A 20,931-nucleotide genomic window follows, 5' to 3' on the forward strand; every position below is an offset into this window, starting at 1 on the left:
TAGATCTCCTATGTGAAGGCTCGCTGAAAAGGCAAAGAAAACAGAGATGCTTTTTGCAACAGGATTATGTAAATCAGGCACTTTCTGTGCCAGAACGAAGAAAGAGTTTAACACAAAGGCAGCAATTAAAATTAACAGCTAAAAACCCAAAAAATTAATCCACTGCCTCCTCCTGAGGCACCCACCTACACTGGTTACACATTACCAGCTCTATTTTTCCTGCAGGTTGCCATTTTTCAGTAACATCAACCCCCCCTCCCCACCCCCACTTAACCTTTAGGTTTCCTTCTCCCGTCAGGAACTCGGAGTAGCCGGCGTCAGTAGCCAGCAGCCCTACAAACTGCATGGAGGAGCGCTGCTGGATGAAGGCTTCCACGGCTTTGTCCGTAACGTGCTTCCTTCCAGAAATGTCCAGAGACACCAGGTTGGGCAAGATATCCTTCTGCTCCAGCAAACGCAGAGCTATGTCCGAGGTGAACTGTTTGTCGTCGGAAATGTCCAGGTGGTTCAGGTATTTCAGTTCTCGGATCACGTCCAGGATCTGGGTTGTGGTCATCTTCAAGCATTTCAGGTGGTGCATGGTCAAGGACTTGAGGCGGTCTTTGCAGGTGAGGAGTGCTGTTATGTCAGTGACAGAGGTGTTGGATATATCCAGGCTTTCTAACCTAGGAAGGGAGGCAACGTCTGCCAAGTCCTCGTTGTAGAACAGAACGTTGGTGATGCTCAGTGCACGCAGCCCAGCCAGCTGACTGAAGCACCTCTCGTAGGGGTCTTCCAGAGACAGAGTCAGTGAGTTCAGCACCAGGCATTGCAGGTTTTGTTGGATCCACTTATTGCTGCCAAGTCCACTGATAATGTCTGTGATGGTGATGTCTGCGTTCACCCCCGTAGCATCGAGTTCCACCAGCTTGTGGTGGCAGAAGGCTTTCCGGAAGGCCACAGCAGAGATCTTGGCCTTGCGGATGCAAGCTCTCTTCAGGCGCATCTGGGTGCCCCGGAAGATGCCCACGGTGCCATCGTTCAGCAGCCCTGGGGGAAAACAGCGTTAGTGCTCGGCTTCAGGCTCACACAGCATCACCAGCCTAAGGCTGCAAAGTGCTGGCAAAGGAAAGCCACTGCAAAGTGGCTTGTATAGGGTCATTGTGCCACTGAGGGGATCCTGAGATGCATCAAGAAAAGTGTGTCCAGCAGGGCTAGGGAGGGTCTTCTCCCCCTCTACTCTGCCTTGCTGAGACCACACCTGCAATACCGTGTCCAGTTTTGGGCTCCCCAGTTCAAGAGAGACAGAGACCTGCTGGAGGTAGGCCAATGGAGAACCACAAGGATGATTAGGGGACTTGAGCATCTCCTCTGTGAAGAGAGACTGAGAGCCCTGGGGCTGTTTAGTCTGGAGAGGAGAAGACTTGAGAGGGGATCTGATCAATGTCAATATCTGAGGGGTGGGTGCCAAGTGGATGGAGCCAATCTCCTTTCAGAGATGTACAATAATATGACAAGGAACAACAGGTACAAGCTTGAACATAGAAGATTTCACCTCAACATGAGGAGAAACTTCTTTACAGTGAGGGTCCCGGAGCACTGGAGCAGGCTGCCCAGAGAGGTTGTGGAATCTCCTTCTCTAGAAACATTCAAAATCCACCTGGATGCATTGCTGTGCACTGCCCTGGGTGATCCTGCTTTGGCAGGGGGGTTGGACTGGACGATCTCTGGAGGTCCCTTCCAACCTCTAATGTACTGTGATATAGTGATCCCCAAAGCCTCTGCAGCAGAGTCCACTGAGAAGGCAATGACTTCACTTTAAGAAGACAAATGCAGATGCAGTATGTGCACAGTACCTGTCTGGTTCCAACATGGAACACACAAGAAACAAAGTGTGGATATACTAAAAATAAAATCAATCAATCCAGGCTGCTGCCTGCATTTTCTGGATTTCCTGACTGAACTGGTTAGAAGGGTGCTAAAAACAGAACTTCAGAACTTCTGAGAGCTCCTCCTTGGTCACAGCTCCAGTAACCTCAAGGTAGCCCCAGCAGTCAATGACCAGTTCTCATCTTGCTTTAACTCACTTGAGTAATTCAGTATTTGACTGAATTCCTAAGCAGGACCATTACACTAAACTAAGCTGATTAAGTTCCTCTCCATAACCTCATGAAGAGGGTAGGAGTGTTGCTCAGAAACAAGCTGAATGTGAGAAAGAAACCTAAGAAGTGATTCAAATTGGAGAAAGAGGAGGACAAGGCAGGGGTGGGAAGGAAAGAAAGAGAGCAGTGAACAAGGGAAATTCAACCAGCTGCCTTGAGATTGTTAGCTTGTTGGCTCTCTACAAGAAGACTGCCCAAGCAGTCTTTTCTTGCTGGCATACTGGCAACATTCTAACTGAAATAACACATTCAATTCCATGCACAGGATTATCCCAACCATATTGAATCACAGCATGTCAGGGACTGGAAGGCACCTGCAAAGCTCATCCAGTCCATCCCCCCTGCCAGAGCAGGATCACCTATACCAGGTCACACAGTATCACAGTACCACAGTGCATTACAGGTTGGAAGGGACCTCCAGAGATAATCCAGTCCAACCTCCCCACCAAAGCAGGACCACCCAGGGCAGTCCACACAGAAATCCATCCAGATGGGTTTTGAAAGTATCCAGAGAAGGAAACTCCACACCCTCACTGGGCAGCCTGCTCCAGTGCTCTGTCACCCTCACTGCAAAGAAGTTTCTCCTCATGTTGAGGTGAAACCTTCTGTGTTTAAGCTTGTACCTGTTGTTTCTTGTCTTATTACTGCACACCACCAAAAAGAGCACACCCCCTTAGTACTGCACACCCCCTCCACTTGACACCCACCCCTCAGATATTTATAGACATTGATCAGATCCCCTCTTCTCAAGACTAAACAGCCCCAGGGCTCTCAGTCTCTCTTCACAGGAGAGATGCTCAACTCCCCTAAACATCCTTGTGGCTCTCTGTTGGACTCTCTTCAGCAGGTCTCTGTCTCTTTTGAACTAGGGAGTCCAAAATTGGACACAGTATTGCAGGTTTGGTCTCACCAGCATAGAATAGAGGGGGAGAAAAACCTCCCTAGACCTGCTGGACACACCCCAGGATCCCATTTGTTCTCTTGGCCACAAGGACACATTGCTGTCCCATGCAGAACTTGCTGTCTACCAGGACTCCAAGCTATTTCTCCACAGAGCTGCTCTCCAGCAGGGCAGCCCCTAACCTGTACTGGTGCCTGTACTCAGACAGCAGGTTTTGAATATCTACAGAGAGGGAGACTCCACAAATTGAAAACACCAGGGTTTCTTATTTGTGTCCTATCAACAGGACTACTGCTTCACAAGAAGCTGTAGAAGGGCACAGCTGTGCTAGCCTGCATGCAGAGCAAGTAGGAGGAACACATTACTCTAATTTCACTCCAGAGGGTTGCAAATGTCACCACTCCTGGGCCTTATCTCCAATCTCCAAGCAGACTGAACACAGAAAAGAAAGTGAAAATGCAACAGACTTTAATACAAACATCATTTCCAGCACAGCTTGAATTCACAAGTCAGTAACTGACTCTGTGACGAGGCCAAAGGAATATCGAGTGCACCACCAGCAAGCGTGCAGATGACACCAAGCTGTGTGGTGGTGTTGATACCCCAGAGGGACAGGATGGCATCCAGAGGGACCTGGGCAAGCTGGAGAGCTGGGCCCAGGTGAACCTCATGAGGTTCAACAAGAGCAAGTGCAGGGTCCTGCACCTGGGCAGAACAACCCTCACTATCAGCCTGGGGGAGGAGGTGATAGAAAGCAGCCCTGAGGAAAAGGACTTTGGGGTGCTGATGGATGAGAAGCTGGACATGAGCAGGCCGGGTGAGCTTGTAGCCCAGAAGGCAAATCACATCCTGGGCTGCATCCAAAGATATGTTGTCAGCAGATCCAGAGACATGATTCTGCCGCTTTGCTCTGCTCTGGTGAGACCTCACCTGGAGTACTGTGTACAGCTTTGGAGCCCTCAAGGTAGGAAGGACATAGACCTGATGGAGAGGATCCAGAGGAGGGCCATGAAAATGATCAAGGGAGGACAGGCAGAGGGAGCTGGGGGTGTTCAACCCGGAGAAGAGAAGGCCCTGGGGAGACCTAACAGCAGCCTGCCACTACCTGAAGGGGGCTCCAGGAAGGATGGAAAGAGACTGTTTACAAAGGCCTGCAGTGAACAGGACAAGGGGCAATGGCTTCAAACTAGAGAAGAGCAGATTTAGATTGGATGTTAGGAACAAGTTTTTTACTATAAGGGTGGTGGAACACTGGAACAGGCTGCCCAGAAGGTGGTTGAGGCCCCATCCCTGGAGATATCCAAGGTCAGGCTTGACAGGGCTCTGTGCAACCTGATCTAGTTGGGAATGCCCCTGCTGACTGCAGAGGAAGTTCAACTGGATGACCTTCAGAGGTCCCTTCTAACCCAGACCATTCTATGACTAAGCAAGGCTGGTTTTGTTGTAAGGAGCAAACAGCTGAGACCTTTCTGACCAAGCAGTCAGGGCATTCCTCTGCTGCAGAGAAAGCAAAACTCAGGGTGAAGCAGTGGGTACCCAGCAGAAAAAACAAATATCAATGCAATAAGTAATCAGGATTTGGTTCAAGAGATGGCAGCCCTCTCCTCAAACATACACTGGCAGAGAACATGACAGGCCAGTACCTGCAACACAAGAACTTCAAATGTTTATACTGCTCCTGAAACTGACTGCGTTCAAGCAAAGGATCCCCCTTCAACAGAGGCCTCAAAGTGATGAAAAACTATTTGGATCAAAATCAGAAGAGTTCCTAGTTTAATCACAAGGACACACAGTAAAGAAAACTCAGTTTATTGCTCTGTGACACTGAAATATTTGAGTGCTGCTAGAAGCAGGAGAATTAAAGAAATCTTTCTTTCAAGTGACTGAAAGAAGATCTATTAAAAAATGTTCCCTTAAAAACCCATTAAACTACAAGCACAGAGCCAAGGCAAGGGACTTTCTATTCAGAACTGCAGGCAATGGGACACTTGGGTGAAGCTGTGGCAAAGTGACAATAATTGAAATCACAGATCAGAGGATGTTAGGGGTTGGAAGGGACCCCTGGAGATCAAGTCCAACCCCCCTGCCAGAGCAGGAGCATAGAATCCAGCACAGGTCACACAGGAACACATCCAGACAGGGCTTGAAAGTCTCCAAAGAAGGAGATTCCACAGCCTCTCTGGGGCAGCCTGTTCCAGTGCTCTGGAACCCTCACAGTGAAGTAGCTCCTCCTCATGTTGAGGTGGAAACTCCTGTGCTGGAGTTTACATCCACTGCCCTTTGTCCTGTCAGAGGGCACAAGTGAGCAGAGCCTGTCCCCTCCTTCCTGACACCCAACCCTCAGATATTTATAGACATTGGTTAGATCCCCTCTCAGTCTTCTCCGCACTAAACAGCCCCAGGTCTCTCAGCCTCTCCTCATCAGGCAGTGCTCCAGTCCCTTCAGCATCCTTGTAGCCCTCTGTTGGACTCTCCAGCAGATCCCTGTCCCTCTTGAACTGGGGAGCCCAGAACTGGATGCAATATTCCAGGTGAGGTCTGACTAGGGCAGAGTAGAGGGGGAGGAGAACCTCCTTCAATCTGCTGGACACACTCCTCTTAATGCACTCCAGGATTCCATTTGCCTTCTTGGCTACAAGGGCACATTGCTGTCCCATGCAGCACCACCAGAACTCCCAGGTCCTTCTCCTCTATGAAGAGAGTAAGGAGCAGGTTTTTGACACCAGAACTGCAAGCTCCCATTCCAGGCATGCATTTGCATTGGTGCCCACCCCCCTGCGTGGCTGTTACCGTGGAATGCCATCGTCTGCAGCAACCGGTCAGCCACTTCTTGAGGGAACATTCCTGGCTCCTGCAAGCACAGCGTCCCATCCTGCCTCTCAGTGCAGAACTTCTCTAGGTTGGCAGTCAGGAAATTCAAACAGATATCAAGCAAAGAGTAAGGAGAAGCTTCCTCCTGTCATGAGCAAAACACAACAAAACAGAGGAGAGTTAGTCCAGGCATTTTCACAGAACCACAGAAACATCCAGGTTGGAAAAGAGCCTCAGGATCACCAAGTCCAACCCAGAACCCTACTCTACAAAGTTCACCCCTAAACCATATCCCCAAGCACCACATCCAAAGAGAATCACAGAAACATTCAGGTTGGAAAAGACCTTTCCATGGCTCTCTCATGGGAGATTATAGGCAAAGCATTCTTTTTTATTAGTCTGATTCTCACTGCAACAGGCAAATATTACAAAAGGAGATGTCTCCCTTAGAACCACACCAAGTCAGGTCACATAAACTGATGGGCAGTGCCCTTCACCAGTCACCACTAGAGCCACATGCATCCCGGTCTGTTGATCTTGAGCCCTGCTTGCATTCACAGAGGAAGAGAAGTAATTGCTGGTGAAATCATTTCACAGTATCACAGTACGTCAAAGGTTGGAAGGGACCTCCAGAGGTCATCCAGTCCAACTCCGGTGAGAGACTAAAGCTTGTCTCTCCTGGTGTGACTCAACAAAGACAAAATCACCTTTGGTGCTTGCCCAGACAATAGCTGATGTGTATTGGGCAGAGCCACTGGAACGGCTCTTGGGAAGGTGCAAAGATAACATTGCTCACTGGACCGCAGCTGGCCTGACAACAAAGACAAGATAATCTCCACCCATCAAGTACCCCGGCAAGGGAGGATGGTGAGACAATGGATTCACCACCTGGCCCCTGATTTCCTGAGGGACAACACTTGGACACATACCTAAGGACTAAAAACTGTATAAAAGACTTGAGCAACTACTGGCTGAAGAGAAGAAAAACATAGAACCAAAAACACAGTAGAAGAAAAACACAGAAAGAAAACACAGATGAAGAAAAACACAGGAGAAGGACAATGCTCGGGGCAATGCTGCTCTGAAGAAAAATGACAGAGACATCACCATGCAGCCTGGAAGAAGCAGCAGAACCCTCTCTTCGAGCCCTAAGTTCTGTCTGCTGCAACTCATGGAGCTGAAGAGGCTGCCCAGAGGACCACTTCTCTTCTACAGCCAAGGCCTCAGCACCCTTTCTCTACAGACCCAACATCTCCTGCAGCACCTTTCCTCCACAGACTCAGTCTTGGGGGGGGTTGAGGGGTGTAGTAATATAATTCCTTTCCTCTTTTCTCTCTCTTCTCTCTCTCCCTATTTTCTCTCTCTCTCCCCTTCTGATCCATTCACTTTATTTATGTAATAAATAGTCTAGCTGTTGATATTTCAGCCTCATTTGTGCCTCTCATTTCACAACATGGGAATATTCAAAAGAACTGAGTCTCTCCCCCTCTCTGGACCGAGACAACCCCCCTGCCAAAGTAGGATCACCCAGGGCAGTCCACACAGGAACACGTTCAGACAGGTTTTGGATGCGTCCAGAGAAGGAGACCCCACAACCTCTCTAGGCAGTCTGTTCCAATTTGAATGTATGAAGTCTACTAGGAATTAATCAAAACAGACTGAAAGGAGATTTTAAGTCAGATTTTACTTCTTGATTGAAGCTAGTTCTTTTTCAGTGAAGTCAACCCACATTACAACCCTGGGTAGAAAGGACCAGGCAGGATGTGAACATGAATTTTCCCTTCGGTTTGAAAGTGTATTGTTTGAACCCTGGCTACAAAGGACCAAGCAGGACATGAACTTGAACTTTCCCTTCAGAGTTTGAGACTGTATTGATTGACACAGGAGGATCTCTGAGGATTTTGATGCCATGGCTAATAATAGCCCACTGTTTCCAGTCACACACATTCATCAACACCAAGAATGACTCCAGCGCTGTGAATCATCCCAGCAGCACACAGGGCAAGCCAAGTGACTGGTACACACTCCCCCAGACAACTCTGGGAATAACAGCATCAACTGGTGCCAGATCTCATCCATAGGAAAAATTCCATCTCGCCTTTTCCGCCGAAAGCTCTGCAGAAATTCACCTCTCTTTCCTGGCTCACTTCACTTCTGCTGCTTCATTCGCCCAGCATGCTCACCACAGAAATAGAACAAAACAGAAGACATAGAAAAGAAAATGACAGAAATAAGTCTCAGAAGGCAAAGTGCAGGTATTTGAAGCCTGGGGGGGATACACATGAGGGCAAAGATGGAACGGAGCTGCCTTTAACAAGTCATGTTACAGGAGGGATGGAGAGGGACTGTTTGCAAAGGCCTGCAGTGACAGCACAAAAGGCAATGGCTTCAAACTAGAGAAGGGCAGATTTAGATTGGATATTGGTAAGGAGCCTTTACTATGAGGGAACAGGTTGCCCAGGGAGCTGGTTGAGGCCCCTTCCCTGGACAGTCGAGGTGAGACTTGACAAGGCCCTGGGCAACCTGATCTAGTTGGGGATGTCCCTGATGACTGTGGGGAGGTCAGACTGGATGACCTTTGGAGGTCCCTTCCAGCCCAGCCCATTCTATGTATTGACAACAATACACAGTTTAATAGCTCCTGAAGACTTAGGTACAGGCCTGAGAACTAGGAACTCCACACCATTCCAGTTCTGCAGCTTCCAACTCTACAGCTGACTCCACTTTGCCAAGTGCTTCATTTTTATTACTTTTTTTAAAGCCTGATTGTTGCATCTTGGTGTTGAAGCAAGAGGAGTTACTCTGTGATGCTGCTTGCTTGCATTACCAGGAGACAACTTCGGTTGCCTCCTGTCTCTGCCTGATACGAAGAGGAAGCACAGAATTTGGAACTGTGAACATCTTTGCTTTCTCTAGAACATTGCAGCAGTGCCTGAAGCACTCCTGAAGAGACAAAACAACTGTTTTTATATCCAATTACTTTAAAACCATTATTTTTAAACAGTGTATCTTTCTTTTCTTTTTTTTTTTTCCATGAGAGGAAAACATTTTCTTTTCAACCTGAAATTAATGCCCATACCCAGAACTTGCACAACACAAAGCAGAGTCCTTGCTCAAAGGCATATGAAAATTATTCCCACTGAAGCAAAGATATCCTCACCTCCCAACAGAGCTTGTGCTTCCAATTTGCTGCTTAAATGTAACAAAAGACTGGCTGTCTTCAGTCTTTCTGGCACTGCTCCATAATTTCTGCCAGAAAAGCTAAAACACTTTCATATATATATCTATATATAAATAAATAGAAGTGAGCAAACTCCAACAACAATTTTTAGCCTAGCATATGACTCAGAAAGCTTTTTTTTTTTTTCCAGCCAGTACCTCCAATCTGTAATTTGGAGATGCTGTTTTCATTGTCATATAAAGCAATCCCTTTAGAAGCCCATACAGGACAACTCCATACAATTAAAAAACTAACTCAGCCAATAATCCACAAGCAAGGATCAATTACACTTGCAAACAGCACAGAATCTTTTGTGTTAACTCCACTTCTATCAGTTTGAGCAGCCCTAGTGAGACACAGCATGGAATACTGCATCCAGTTCTGGGCTCCCCAGTTCAAGAGGGACAGGGATCTACTGGAGAAAGTCCAACAGAAGGCTACAAGGATGATGAAGGGACTGGAGCACTGCCTTATGAGGAAAGGCTGAGAGCCCTGGGGCTGTTTAGTCTGGAGAGGAGAAGACTGAGAGGGGATCTGATCAATGTTTATAAATATCTGAGGGTTGGGTGTCAAGAGGGAGGGGACAGGCTCTGCTCACTTGCACCCTCTGATAGGACAAGGGGCAATGGATATGAACTGCAGCACAGGAGGTTCCACCTTAACATGAGGAGGAGCTTCTTCACTGTAGAGGTCCCAGAGCACTGGAACAGGCTGCCCAGAGAGGTTGTGGAGCCTCCTTCTCTGGAGACTTTCAAGCCCTGTCTGAATGTGTTCCTGTGTGACCCGTGCTAGATTCTATGGTCCTGCTCCAGCATGGGGGTTGGACTTGATGATCTCCAGAGGTCACTTCCAACCCCTAACATCCTGTGATCCTATGAACTTGTTGCCAGAAGGCTGAAGAAACACCTAAGGAAGGCTCCTGAGGTAAGCTGGGCAGAAGCAAAACACTGTTATCTGCATCTAATAAAGTCCCCTGACAGGCACCATAAAAACAGTTTGCTAGAGTGACTGCTGCTGAAACAGAGCAGCCTGAATGCAGTCTATAAACCTTTTATGTGAGCTAGCAGCATTCCTTTTCTCAGCTTCTCTTTACTTAAAGACAATACTGCCCAGTTAAAGACCTCGCAGTAAAAGTCTGCTGTTGTGTTCAAGCCCCCAGCAGGTTAGCATTAAAGTGGTTCTTTCCTCTAGCCGTGCTTTTGCACTTCACCTTAAAAACAAACCTGCCACTTTCTGGCTGCAATATTCTGATGAGACACTGCCAATGTGTGTGTCAGCCTCAGCACAGCATTTCTTTTCATTTTCAATAAAGATCATCCAGCAGAACTTGTATTATGTCCAGCTGACATCTTCACAGCCATCTTAATTATCTGGTTATTTCCATGGGACCTCAGTTTCTTCCATTCTAACAAATCAATTCAGTGGCCAGAAAAATTCAGAAAAGAATAAAATAAAGAAATTCCCCAGAAGGCAGAATTGCACAGGACATGATGCAAGCCTGGGCATCTCCCTCAGCTAAAACACAGATCAGAAGAGTGACACATCTAAAACCAGTACAAAAAGCACTTAGATAGGGCTTTTGAAACCTTGTGGAAATTAATCCTTGCTAAAAGATAGCTTTAAAAGTGCTCAGTTTAACCAAGGCAAACAAAGCATCCAGGAGGACATTGGGAATAAACTGCCTGGCCGCTGGCATCTAACAGTAACCCAAGCCACGAGTGGAGTGAAATGCAATACCTGCTTCAACACGATGGCACCCGGTGAGCTCATAGCTCACAACACTGCTGCACTTCCCTACCTTCCACAGCTTGTTTTCAAAACTCCTTGAATTCAACGTTGCTGGAGTCTACTGAATCTGGATTTCAATACACAGATTAAATAAAAAGAGAGGGAAAAAACCTAAACAAAACAAGAGCTTCAAGGGACATACTAAAGTATCTGGAATAAATTAGCAAATCTTATGCCCAACACTATGCCTAGATTAAGTGGCTGTGAGTATCAACACAAAACCGTGTTCCTCTGGGGAAGCATCGCCACACAAACACCTGCATATGCAGCAACTAAAACAGAGACAGGTTGAACTGATCCTTTCCATCAGAAATGTCACAGGATCACAGAAACATTCAGGTTGGAGAAGAGCCTCAGGATCACCAAGTCCAACCCAGAACCCTACTCTACAGGGTTCAACCCTAAACCATAGCCCCAAGCACCACATCCAAACCACCTTTAAACACATCCAGGCTTGATGACTCCACCACCTCCCTGGGCAGCACATTCCAATGCCTGACCACTCTTGCTGGGAAAAAATTCTTCCTAATGTCCAGTCTGAACCTACCCAGTCAACAGCTTGAGGCTGTTCCCTCTTGTTCTATCACTAATGACCTGTGAGAAGAGACCAGCACCAACCTCTCCACAACCTCCTTTCAGGTAGTTGTAGAGAGCCAGGAGGTCTCCCCTCAGCCTCCTCTTTTTCAAACTAACCATCCCCAGCTCCTTCAGTTGCTCTTCACAAGATTTATGCTCCAGGCCTTTCCCCAGCTTCCTTGCCCTCCTCTGCACTGGCTCCAGCACCTCCACATCTCTCCTGTATTGAGGTATCCAAAACTGAACACAGTACCCAAGGTGTGGCCTCACCAGAGCCGAGTACAAGGGGACAATCTCCTCCCTGCTCCTGCTGGACACAGCATTTCTAATCCCTGCCAGGATGCCATTGGCTTTCTTGGCCACCTGGGCACACTGCTGGCTTGTGTTCAATTGTTTGTCCTTTAGAACCTCCAGGTCCTTTTCTGCCAGGCAGTTTTCCATGTCAATCTAACTGCATAAAAAGTAAATCCCACTGCTGTGGGGGCCTTGTGCACTACAGGGGCCGAGATCCTACCAACTCCAGCCTGAAACATTGATTCCTTCGGGCTTTGTGTCTCACTCATTAAAAATCAAACCTTTTTTTTCCCCCATAGGTGGGGGTGGGGGGGTGAGGGGGGTTGTGCTTTATTTCTCCCTTAGTAAACTTAGTATAAAACACTAGAAGAGAACTAGCCATTTCAGCTCTAACAGAACCACATCTGTGATGTGCTCACCCATTTTTATACCTGACTGCAGACTCAGCATGACAAAATCCAAAGGTGGAAGGTCTCCATGCAGGCCTGTCTCAAAGAAGGTGGTGGGATACAGGATGAGGCACTTTTCAAACTGTGAGAGTTCTTGCTCTCAACCGGTAAGCAGGAAAAGGAAGAGGCAATTTAAAGCCTTAGTCTTTGGTGCTGGTCACACCACGTTTCTAACTGTTTTCCACTCTCCACAGTCCCAAAACTTTGCTTACTTTAAGCAGGCATTCTTAAAAAGATCAACAAACAGCAACCGAAGGAATGGTCATCAAAACTCTTCCATAAAGGCAAGGCAGTGAAAAATGAACGATTCCAAAATCTAGGTCATGAAGAATGCTTATGTTCTGAAGAAAGCTCAAGGCTGGATTATGCTCAAAAAAACCCGAAACTAACATTAACTATTCCAGCAGAAGTGGGAACACACCGACTTAAGTTGTTTGGGATACAAAGCTGGCAGGGATCCTAAGAGGTCTGAAATTAAATAGTGCCACACTAAACTACAGCAAGGCCATCTATTTCAGGATCAATGCGAAAAAGTTCAGCTATGAGTTCAGCAAGTAGAAATATGACTGGAGAGAAGAACCTGAATGGTTTGCCTAACCACAAGAAAACAGTGTGAGACAGCCAAAGAAGGCATCAGGAGAAGCATCATGTCCTCTTTCAAGACACACAGAGATCTCATGAGGCTACTGCAGCTTGAGCATAACAGCTACCAGAATGCTCTAGGGAGGGTGGAAATCATGTTGGGAGTAGGAAAAAAGCGAAAACAAACAAAAACCAAACAACCCACCCTGCTTATCTTAGCCTTGCAGATCAAGAGGCGAGAGATACAAAGGCTGCCTATAAATACAGTACTGTGAATAAAAGCTGTAGATGGAAATACAGCTAGTGAGATGAAGCACAGCAACGAGGGGGCACGAAAATGCCACGAACTCGAATTTTGCCACAAATGCAGATGTCAGTAGCTCTGAAAAAAACCAACCAAACAAACAAATAACCCACCAAACAGACAAATTCTATCCTAGTCTGCTGAACAGCAGGGCAAAAGCGACCTACTTTAAAAATAAAGTTTATTAGGGGATTAAACGAAATTGAGCTTTCAATAACAAGGGACGAGCGCAGATAACGCAGGGAGCTCCTGCCAGTCCTTTCAAAGCAAATACGCACACTCATCTCTCAGAGGAGCAAGCAAAGCAGCACCCACATGCTGCGCTCCGAGGCCTGCCTGCAGCAGACGGGCAGTCCCCGGCCCCCAGCTCCGGCCAGCTCCACGCTGCGAGCGGTCGGTACCGCACGGGGCAGCGAGGCCCAGGCACCCTGCGTGCCGCAGGCCCCCCGCTTTCCGGGGCAGAGCTCTTTCCAGACGGCCCCGCACAAAGCTCGCCCTGGCGGGACCGGCGCTGTGTGAGGGCTGCCCTGCGCCCAGGCCAGGGAGAGGCACAGGCGGCTGCCCCGTCCCGCCCTGCCCTTCACACCGGCCGAGGAGCGCTGCCCGCCGGGCTGCCCCCCTGCTCCTGCGTGGCGGGAAGCTGCCGGTCCGCGGCCCCACAAGGTGCTGCTGAGAGGAGCCGGCCAGCGGCAGCCAGGCCGGACCGGCCATCACCCTCTGGTGATACCGGGGCACATGGGGAAGGGCTGCCGCTGCCCCTTCGCACCGCGCCGGGCTCCAGCCTCCCCGCGGCTGGGTCTCGATCGTCCTTTTACATAATCGGTAGGGCGGCAGCCGCGCCGGTTACACAACGGCGAGGGGGGCGAGAGCTGCCGGCCCGGCTCCGTGTGCGCGTGTGGGGACGGAGCCGCGGCAGCCCCCGCAGGGTCGCTGCCGGCTCTGCCCCGCGGCAGCGGCAGGGGAAGGGGGACGGCGCGCACCGGGGCCCGCTCCGTTCAACGGCCTCACCTGCCTGAGGGAGCGGGACCCGCGGCGCCGCCATAGCGGCCCCTTCCCCTCGTCTGCCCTCGGCCGGCCGCTGTCACCCTGGGGCAGAGGGCTGCCTGCCCGACCGGCTCCTCCATCCCCCATCCCCTCGGCGGCTCCTCGGCCCGGCGTTGCCCGCGGTGCTCACTCACCATCGTGGCGCTGGGTGCCGGCGGCGACCGCCCAGCGAACCGGGTCCCGGCAGACTGGCTTCTTTTCTTTTTTTTTTTTTTCTTCCCCTCTTCCCCCCGTTTTTTACCCCCCTCCCCCGACCTGGAAGTGAATCTGCCTCAGCCGGCCGGGAAGCGATAGGGAGCCCGCCTCCCTTAAAGGGGCCGCGCCAGGCGCACACTGCCTGCGCCCGGGCTGCGGGAGTCGCCGAGTCCAGGTTAGGGACGAAAAGCGTCAGGTGTGGGGAAGAAGGGGCTGTAGGACAACGAACCGCACTGGCCTGGCCTGTTACAGTGTGAGACGTTCCCTGACGCCAAGGTCCTTTCATTTTGGAGCAGAGATGAAGCATCACGAGGATGATCAGAGGGCTGAAGCACAGACAGGCTGAAAGAGTTGGGGTTGTTCAGTCCGGAGAAGAGAAGGCTCCGAGGAGACCTTATTGTGGCCTTCTAGCATCTGAAGGGGGCAACAAGAAAGCTAGTGAGGGACTTTTTAGGGTGTCAGGGATAGGACTAGGGGGAATGGTGGTGAGACACTGGAGCAGGTTGCCCAGAGAGGTGGTAGAAGCCTCATCCCTGGAGGTTTTTAGGGCCAGGCTGGATGTGGCTGTGAGCAACCTGATGTAGTGTGAGGTGTCCCTGCCCATGGCAGGGGGGTTGGAACTGGATGATCCTTGAGGTTCCTTCCCACCCTATCAGTTCTATGATTCTGTGATTCCCAGCAGATCTGTACCAGCAGAAGCAGCTGTATGGCAGTTCCCTGCCTTTGGGTAACCTCACACAGCCAGAAATTCAGCATCAGCTTCATGCTTGTTGCTCACAGATCAGCCTCTGTAATTTCAGTCTCCTGCCCCAACTAGTTTATTCAGGCAGTATGGGTGGTAGACTTCTCCAGTACTACAGGGTTTGCCACCTGCTTCAAAGTTGGAGAGGAGCTTTGCCATAAGCTTTCACACAAAATCATTCCAGGTTTCAGATGCAGTAGTGGTGATGAAAACCTGTCCCCAACAAACGTGTGTTATATTGTTGGTAAAGGGAACACAGTTGCTTTTTGTTTCAGGGTACATAGTAAAGAGTGATGCAATTACCCTGCCCAAGTAAAATGAAAGCATAAAGACTACTGTTAAAACTTGTACCCTCGTAGCCAAGAGAGCCAATGGCATCCTGGGGTGCATCAAAAGTGTGTGCAGCAGGTCTGCAGAGGTTCTTCTCCCCCTCTACTCTGCCCTGCTGAGACCACACCTGCAATACTGTGTCCAGTTTTGGGCCACGAGGATCATTAGGGGTCTTGAGCATCTCCCCTATGAAGAGAGACAGAGACCTGCTGCTGTTTAGTTTCAAGAAGAGAAGACTGAGAGGGGATCTGATCAATGTCTATCAATATCTGAGGGGTGGGTGTCAAGCGGAGGGGGCCAAGCTCTTTTGGGTAGTGCACAGTAGCAAGACAAGGAACAACAGGTACAAGCTTGAACATAGAAGATTTCACCTCAACATGAGGAGAAATTTCTTTACAGTGAGGGTGTTGGGGCCCTGGAACAGGCAGCCCAGAGAGGTTGTGGAATACCCTTCTCTGGAGACTTTCAAAACAAACCTGGATGCATTCCTGTGCAGACTACCCTGGGTGATCCTGCTCTGGCAGGGGGGGTGGGTTTTATCTCTGGAGGTCCCTTCCAACCTCTAATATACTGTGATACTGTAATACCTTCTAATGAACTGCTGGTTCCATATACAGCAGCTTTGACTAAGGTCTGTTTGCAAACCAAGCAAAACAAATAAACATTAAAGACAACTGCTGAAAGAATTTTTGTTTCCATCATTACAAGACAGCCAAATATTCTACAGATGTTATCATTCTTCCTGTTTAGGGACTACATAGCAAAGGTCAGTTATAGCCCAAAGTCTTTAGATGATGATGTTGATGTACAGAAAGCAAATTATGTGCTCAGGGTCTAACAAGAACAGAATCAAAAGTCCTCATGTTCTCAATCTGACCACTTTAATGTGTTTAGAAGAAATAATTTCTGTAATTATGGACACAAATTATTTTAGATTAAGGAGGGGCTAGCACTCTTATTGTTAGCCCATTACATGTTTCTTCCATCTCCTAATGCCTTTAGGAACTTCCAGACTCTTGTTTCCATGCCTATTAACAAGTGCAGTCAATTCACTCTAATGAGTGTCACCAGTTGTCCTGTCTTTGCCTTCTTTTTCTCATTCCATCAGGATTTACCATAGGAACTATCTCTTTTTCTCCTGCCCAGATTCAGACAGTTAAAATTTTTGAAGCAACAACCTGGTTCCCTTATCTCAGTGCCTGTTCTTGGCCTGCCTCACTGTACCTGAGAGCTGGAGTGGCAAAGGAAGCCTTACTGCACCAACGTTCTTACTATGGAGAGACCTTATGGTTGAGTTGGCACTGACTCATCTTGGCACCAGAAACAGCAAAGACAAAATCCCAAGAAGAACATACTCTTAGGGACTGAAATGAACAAATTCAAAGAGTTCCTACTGAGCCTGTGCAAAGTGAAAGTTTTCAAAGCCAGGTTTTCAGAGAAACAGAACTGCTGGTACAGAGGTAGCTCATCTTCCACAGTCCTACTTCAGAACAGAGGACACAAAAGCTCTCAGGTAGCAGTCAGCAGAGGCCAAACTACGTGAATCTTACCTGCCTTCTCACAAGCATCTTCTGTGGGTTTGGTGGATACCTTTTGAAAGCAAGATTTTAACTTCACGAGGACAATGTGTGTGAACGCCAGCCCCACCACGGAGACGTTGAGCTGCAATACCCCGATCTTCCAGCAGGTGGCGCCATGTTTTGGCCAGCAATGGTTCTTAGGGGGCCTATGCCCGAGATTTAATCGAGTTTTATTTGCCCCCAAAGCTTGGCAAACCGTCCACACATTACTGCAAAAATTTGGGACAAAGCATTCTTAAGTATTCTTTACAATTAATTTTAACTGTTCTTTTAAATTCATTTAAATCTAAGCAGTTTGTCACATACATCTATAATGTAGAATGATAGGTTTGGGTGGGAGGGGAATCTTAAAGGTCATCTAGTTCTACCCCTCTGCAGTCAGCAGGAACATCTTCAGCTAGAGCAGGTTGCTCAAAGCCCTGTTCAACTCGGCCTTGAATCTTTGCAGGGATGGGGCATCTGTCATGTCTGGGCAAGCTGGGCCATTGTTTCATCACACATCATTAAAGAATTCTTCCTTCTAGATAGTCTAAATCTCCCCTCTTTTAGTTTAAAACCACCACTCCTTGTGCTGATGCAACAGAATCTGATAAAAAGACTGCCCACATCTTTCTTATAGCCCCTTTGAAGTACTGAAAGGCTTCTGAAAGGGTCTCCCCTGGAGCCTTCTCTTCTCCAAGGGTGAGTAACCCCAACTGTCAGCCTGTCTTCACAACAGAAGTATTTGAGCCCTCTGACTATTTTCATGGACCTCCTCTGGAGCTGTTCTAACAGGTTCATGTCCTTCTTGTGCTGAGGCCTCCAGAACTGGATGCAGCACTCCAGGTGAGGTCTCAGAGTGTGTGCTGCTATACTCAGAAAATTCAATTTGTGCTCAGAAGTACTGGAATTAGCTGGCATGCTATGTTTTTTGTAAGCACCCCAATATCATGGCTGGCTTCAATTCAGCCATCACTGGAGAACTGGGGGTTGTGGTGTGCAGTTAATTCCATACCAGTTTCCAGGGGATTTCAACAGCGCCTGGCACTGCCTGCTCAGACATATTGGGGTGCAGGGTCCCATCTCATGAAAAATCATCTCTAACACCTTTGTTGTACCACAGAAAGGAGAAGCCAGGAGCAGCAACCCACCAGTTCTAAAATCGAGTTGCAAAATATTTCACAGTTAATCCCAGACAAAAATACACCAGCAGCAGGTCGGGAACTGGTGAAGCAGCCCTGGTGCTGGATTAATGTGTATTAACTTAAGGATTTGTCCTACAGAAGACCTCAGAAATACGGATCTGATGGCGCAAAACTCTGCAAGTTAAATACTAAAAACGTGCTGCTGCTTGAAACCTCGGACCCATCAGTCTCTGGTCACCCCGAGAGGTGGAGACGAGAGAAAGGAGACGGACACAGGACTTCCCCGCCGAGCCGTCTGTGAACCGGCCCTGGTCAGCACCTGCAGTGGCGGTGTCCGGGACAAGAGAGGGTGAAGGAGAGGATGAACAGGGAAAAAAAGATTGAAGAAGAGGATGAACCGGGGCAAGAGAGGATGAACCGGGGTAGAGGCGGCCCCGCAGCAGCGGGGAGCGGACAGCGGCCCGGCGGCGCTGCAGGGACCGCTCCGCGCGGCGGGGCTGGCGCCAAATCGATCGCTCGGCGCTCGGGGCAGGAGCCTAATCGACCGCTCGGCGGTGGCCGGCGAGCCTGCGCGGCGGCCCCGGCGGCTCCAGCATGGCCGCGCTCATCAACTTCGAGGACGAGGAGGAGGTGAGGAGTTACTTGGAGAACTTGCACGTCGAGTACAGCTACCAGTGCTTCAAGGAGAAGGACCCAGACGGTAAACGGCCGCACCGCGACCCCTCTGCCAGCCCCCTGGGTCCGGCGGGAGCCTCAGCCCCTTCACCGCTGTGTTGCAGGCTGCCATCGCCTGGCCGACTACCTGGACGCCGTTCGGAAGGACTTCGTGGGGGCGGCGCGGGTGCTGCGCGACAACTGCGAGGCGCACGGCCACAGCGAGAGCTGCTACAAGCTAGGGGCCTACCAGGCCATCGGCAAAGGTGAGCCGGGCTGCTGCTGTGAGCCCGTCACGTTCCTGCCCGCTGCTGGTGGCAGTGGTTGCGGTGTCGTGGGTTCTGCCGTGGCACTACCAGCATCATGAGCTCCTCTGTGCAAGGAGCTCCGGGCGAGGAGGGTGGCAGATGCCTGTGGGCAGACATAGCTCTTGGCCTTTCAAAGGTGCTGAGCACCTGCAGCTCCTCCTGACCTTGATGGAGGAGCTACCCATCATGCCCCCTTTATGGTCACATGATAAAAGCTGGGGAAGGGCGGAAAACCTGAAATTGCTTCCTTCTGGAGAATCACCTTTAGGTACACACACACACACACACGTAGTATTTTCTTACAATTACATCTGTGTAAGTGCTAAGGACATCCAAGGCTGAATGTTGCTGTGTGTCCTGTTCTTAAAACTTGGGTTTCTTCTCATTTCACTGCTCTCTCTTAGAGAAAGTGAAAAAAAGACACAAGCATGCAAAGGGGTCTAAGCAGATCCAAGTCTGCCCAAAAGGTATCTGCTGGTACAGGGATGGGAAGCACTTAAATTGGCGAGGCAGCTTCCAAATGGCAGTGGTCATAAGGAACTTGATAGTGTTGGTTTAGTCCAAAGCCAGTAGCAGTCTCAGTGTACAGGATGGTATGCTGGCAAAAGAATGCTTGGCCTAGGTAAGCTGTTGAGAAGGCCATAGATATATGTCTGTGAGGTCCTAGATGCATTCAAAGAGGGAGGCTGTATTGCCCAAAGAGCACTGGGAAGCATGCTGCAAACTGAGAGCTTCCATCTCTGCCAGTGTGTCCTTACAGTAATCTTTTGGTTTCTTGGCTGACAGGTGGACTCGACCTAGATTTGAAAGCTGCCTACAACTCTTTTATGAAGTCATGTGAGAAAGGTGGGAAGAAGTCAATAAATGCATGCCACAACGTTGGGCTGTTGGCCCATGATGGGAGAGTAAATGGTGATAAACCAGACCCCGTTGTTGCAAGAGACTATTACACAAAAGCCTGTGATGGCAATTTTGCTCCTAGCTGCTTCAACCTCAGTGTAATATACCTGCAAGGAGCACCTGAGGTCCCTAAGGACATGACCCGTGCTCTGAAGTACTCGCTGAAAGGGTGTGAGCTCGGCCACATCTGGGCTTGTGCCAACGCCAGTCGAATGTACAAACTGGGAGACGGTGTTGAGCAGAGTGATGCTAAGGCAGAGGATCTGAAAAACAGGGCAAAACAGCTGCATAAAGAGCAGAAAGAAGCCCCAAGCTCTTTAAAATTTGGAGAGTAAAACTGTCAGTTGCAGCTACTGAGTTTTCAATGGCAAGTGAAGCTGTTATTTAAATAATGAGCATACGTTTTGCAGTCACAATAAAAAACAAAATCCTCACATTTTCCTGGATGCAAGCAAACATCAGCAACCCTGCTGTGCCTTTCTGCATTTTTAAATACACAAGTTCTTCCTCCTGTTGCTTGGATTTCTCCTCTTCTTTCAGGAAGGCAAACACACCTGACCTTTTGGAAGTTTGTCCCCACGGTTTAAAGTATGAAATAGGTCCAAACATCCTTTTGGTTTTACATCTGTGCTGCAAATGCTTCCAGCAGGAGCTGTAGTTGTGTGCTGGGTTCAGGCTGCATAGCTGGCTTTCATGTAAAGGTCTCTCCTCTTCAGAGAATGTTGTGAATCCCACGTTTTCTGAGCTTGCTGGAGCAAGTGTGGATTTTAGAATAGAATAGAATAGAATTAACCAGGTTGGAAGAGACCTTCGAGATCATCGTGTCCAACCTATCATCCAACACTACCCAATCAACTAAACCATACAACCAAGCATCCTGTCAAGCCTCGCCCTGAACACCCCCAGCGATGGCGACCCCACCACCTCCTCAGGCAGCCCATTCCAGTGGGCAATCACTCTCTCTGTGTAAAACTTCCTCCTAACCTCC

General features: G+C 49.0%; 2 protein-coding genes across 2 annotated transcripts in view; one reads left to right on the forward strand and one right to left on the reverse strand.

The window, feature by feature from the left end:
- Positions 1 to 14,311, reverse strand: part of LOC104307053 (protein zyg-11 homolog B) — a 31,352-nt gene extending 17,041 nt beyond the window's left edge. The window contains exons 1-3 of the mRNA XM_054165314.1: positions 14,245 to 14,311; positions 5,833 to 5,998; positions 275 to 1,029 (exon numbers count right to left, since the gene is read on the reverse strand). Of these exons, the coding sequence (XP_054021289.1) occupies positions 275 to 1,029; positions 5,833 to 5,998; positions 14,245 to 14,247 (924 nt within the window). The 5' untranslated portion in view covers positions 14,248 to 14,311. The remainder of the gene's footprint in view (positions 1 to 274; positions 1,030 to 5,832; positions 5,999 to 14,244) is intronic.
- Positions 14,312 to 18,646: 4,335 nt separating this feature from the next.
- LOC104307054 (cytochrome c oxidase assembly factor 7) lies at positions 18,647 to 20,706 on the forward strand. Its single transcript, XM_054165328.1, has 3 exons — positions 18,647 to 18,781; positions 18,861 to 19,001; positions 19,830 to 20,706. Exons 1-3 carry the CDS (start codon positions 18,676 to 18,678, stop codon positions 20,276 to 20,278), a joined length of 696 nt encoding a protein of 231 aa, XP_054021303.1. The 5' UTR covers positions 18,647 to 18,675; the 3' UTR covers positions 20,279 to 20,706.
- Positions 20,707 to 20,931: the final 225 nt, after the last annotated feature.

Source organism: Dryobates pubescens, chromosome 11 (assembly GCF_014839835.1).
Source record: "Dryobates pubescens isolate bDryPub1 chromosome 11, bDryPub1.pri, whole genome shotgun sequence".
Classification (NCBI taxonomy): Eukaryota; Metazoa; Chordata; class Aves; order Piciformes; family Picidae; genus Dryobates; species Dryobates pubescens.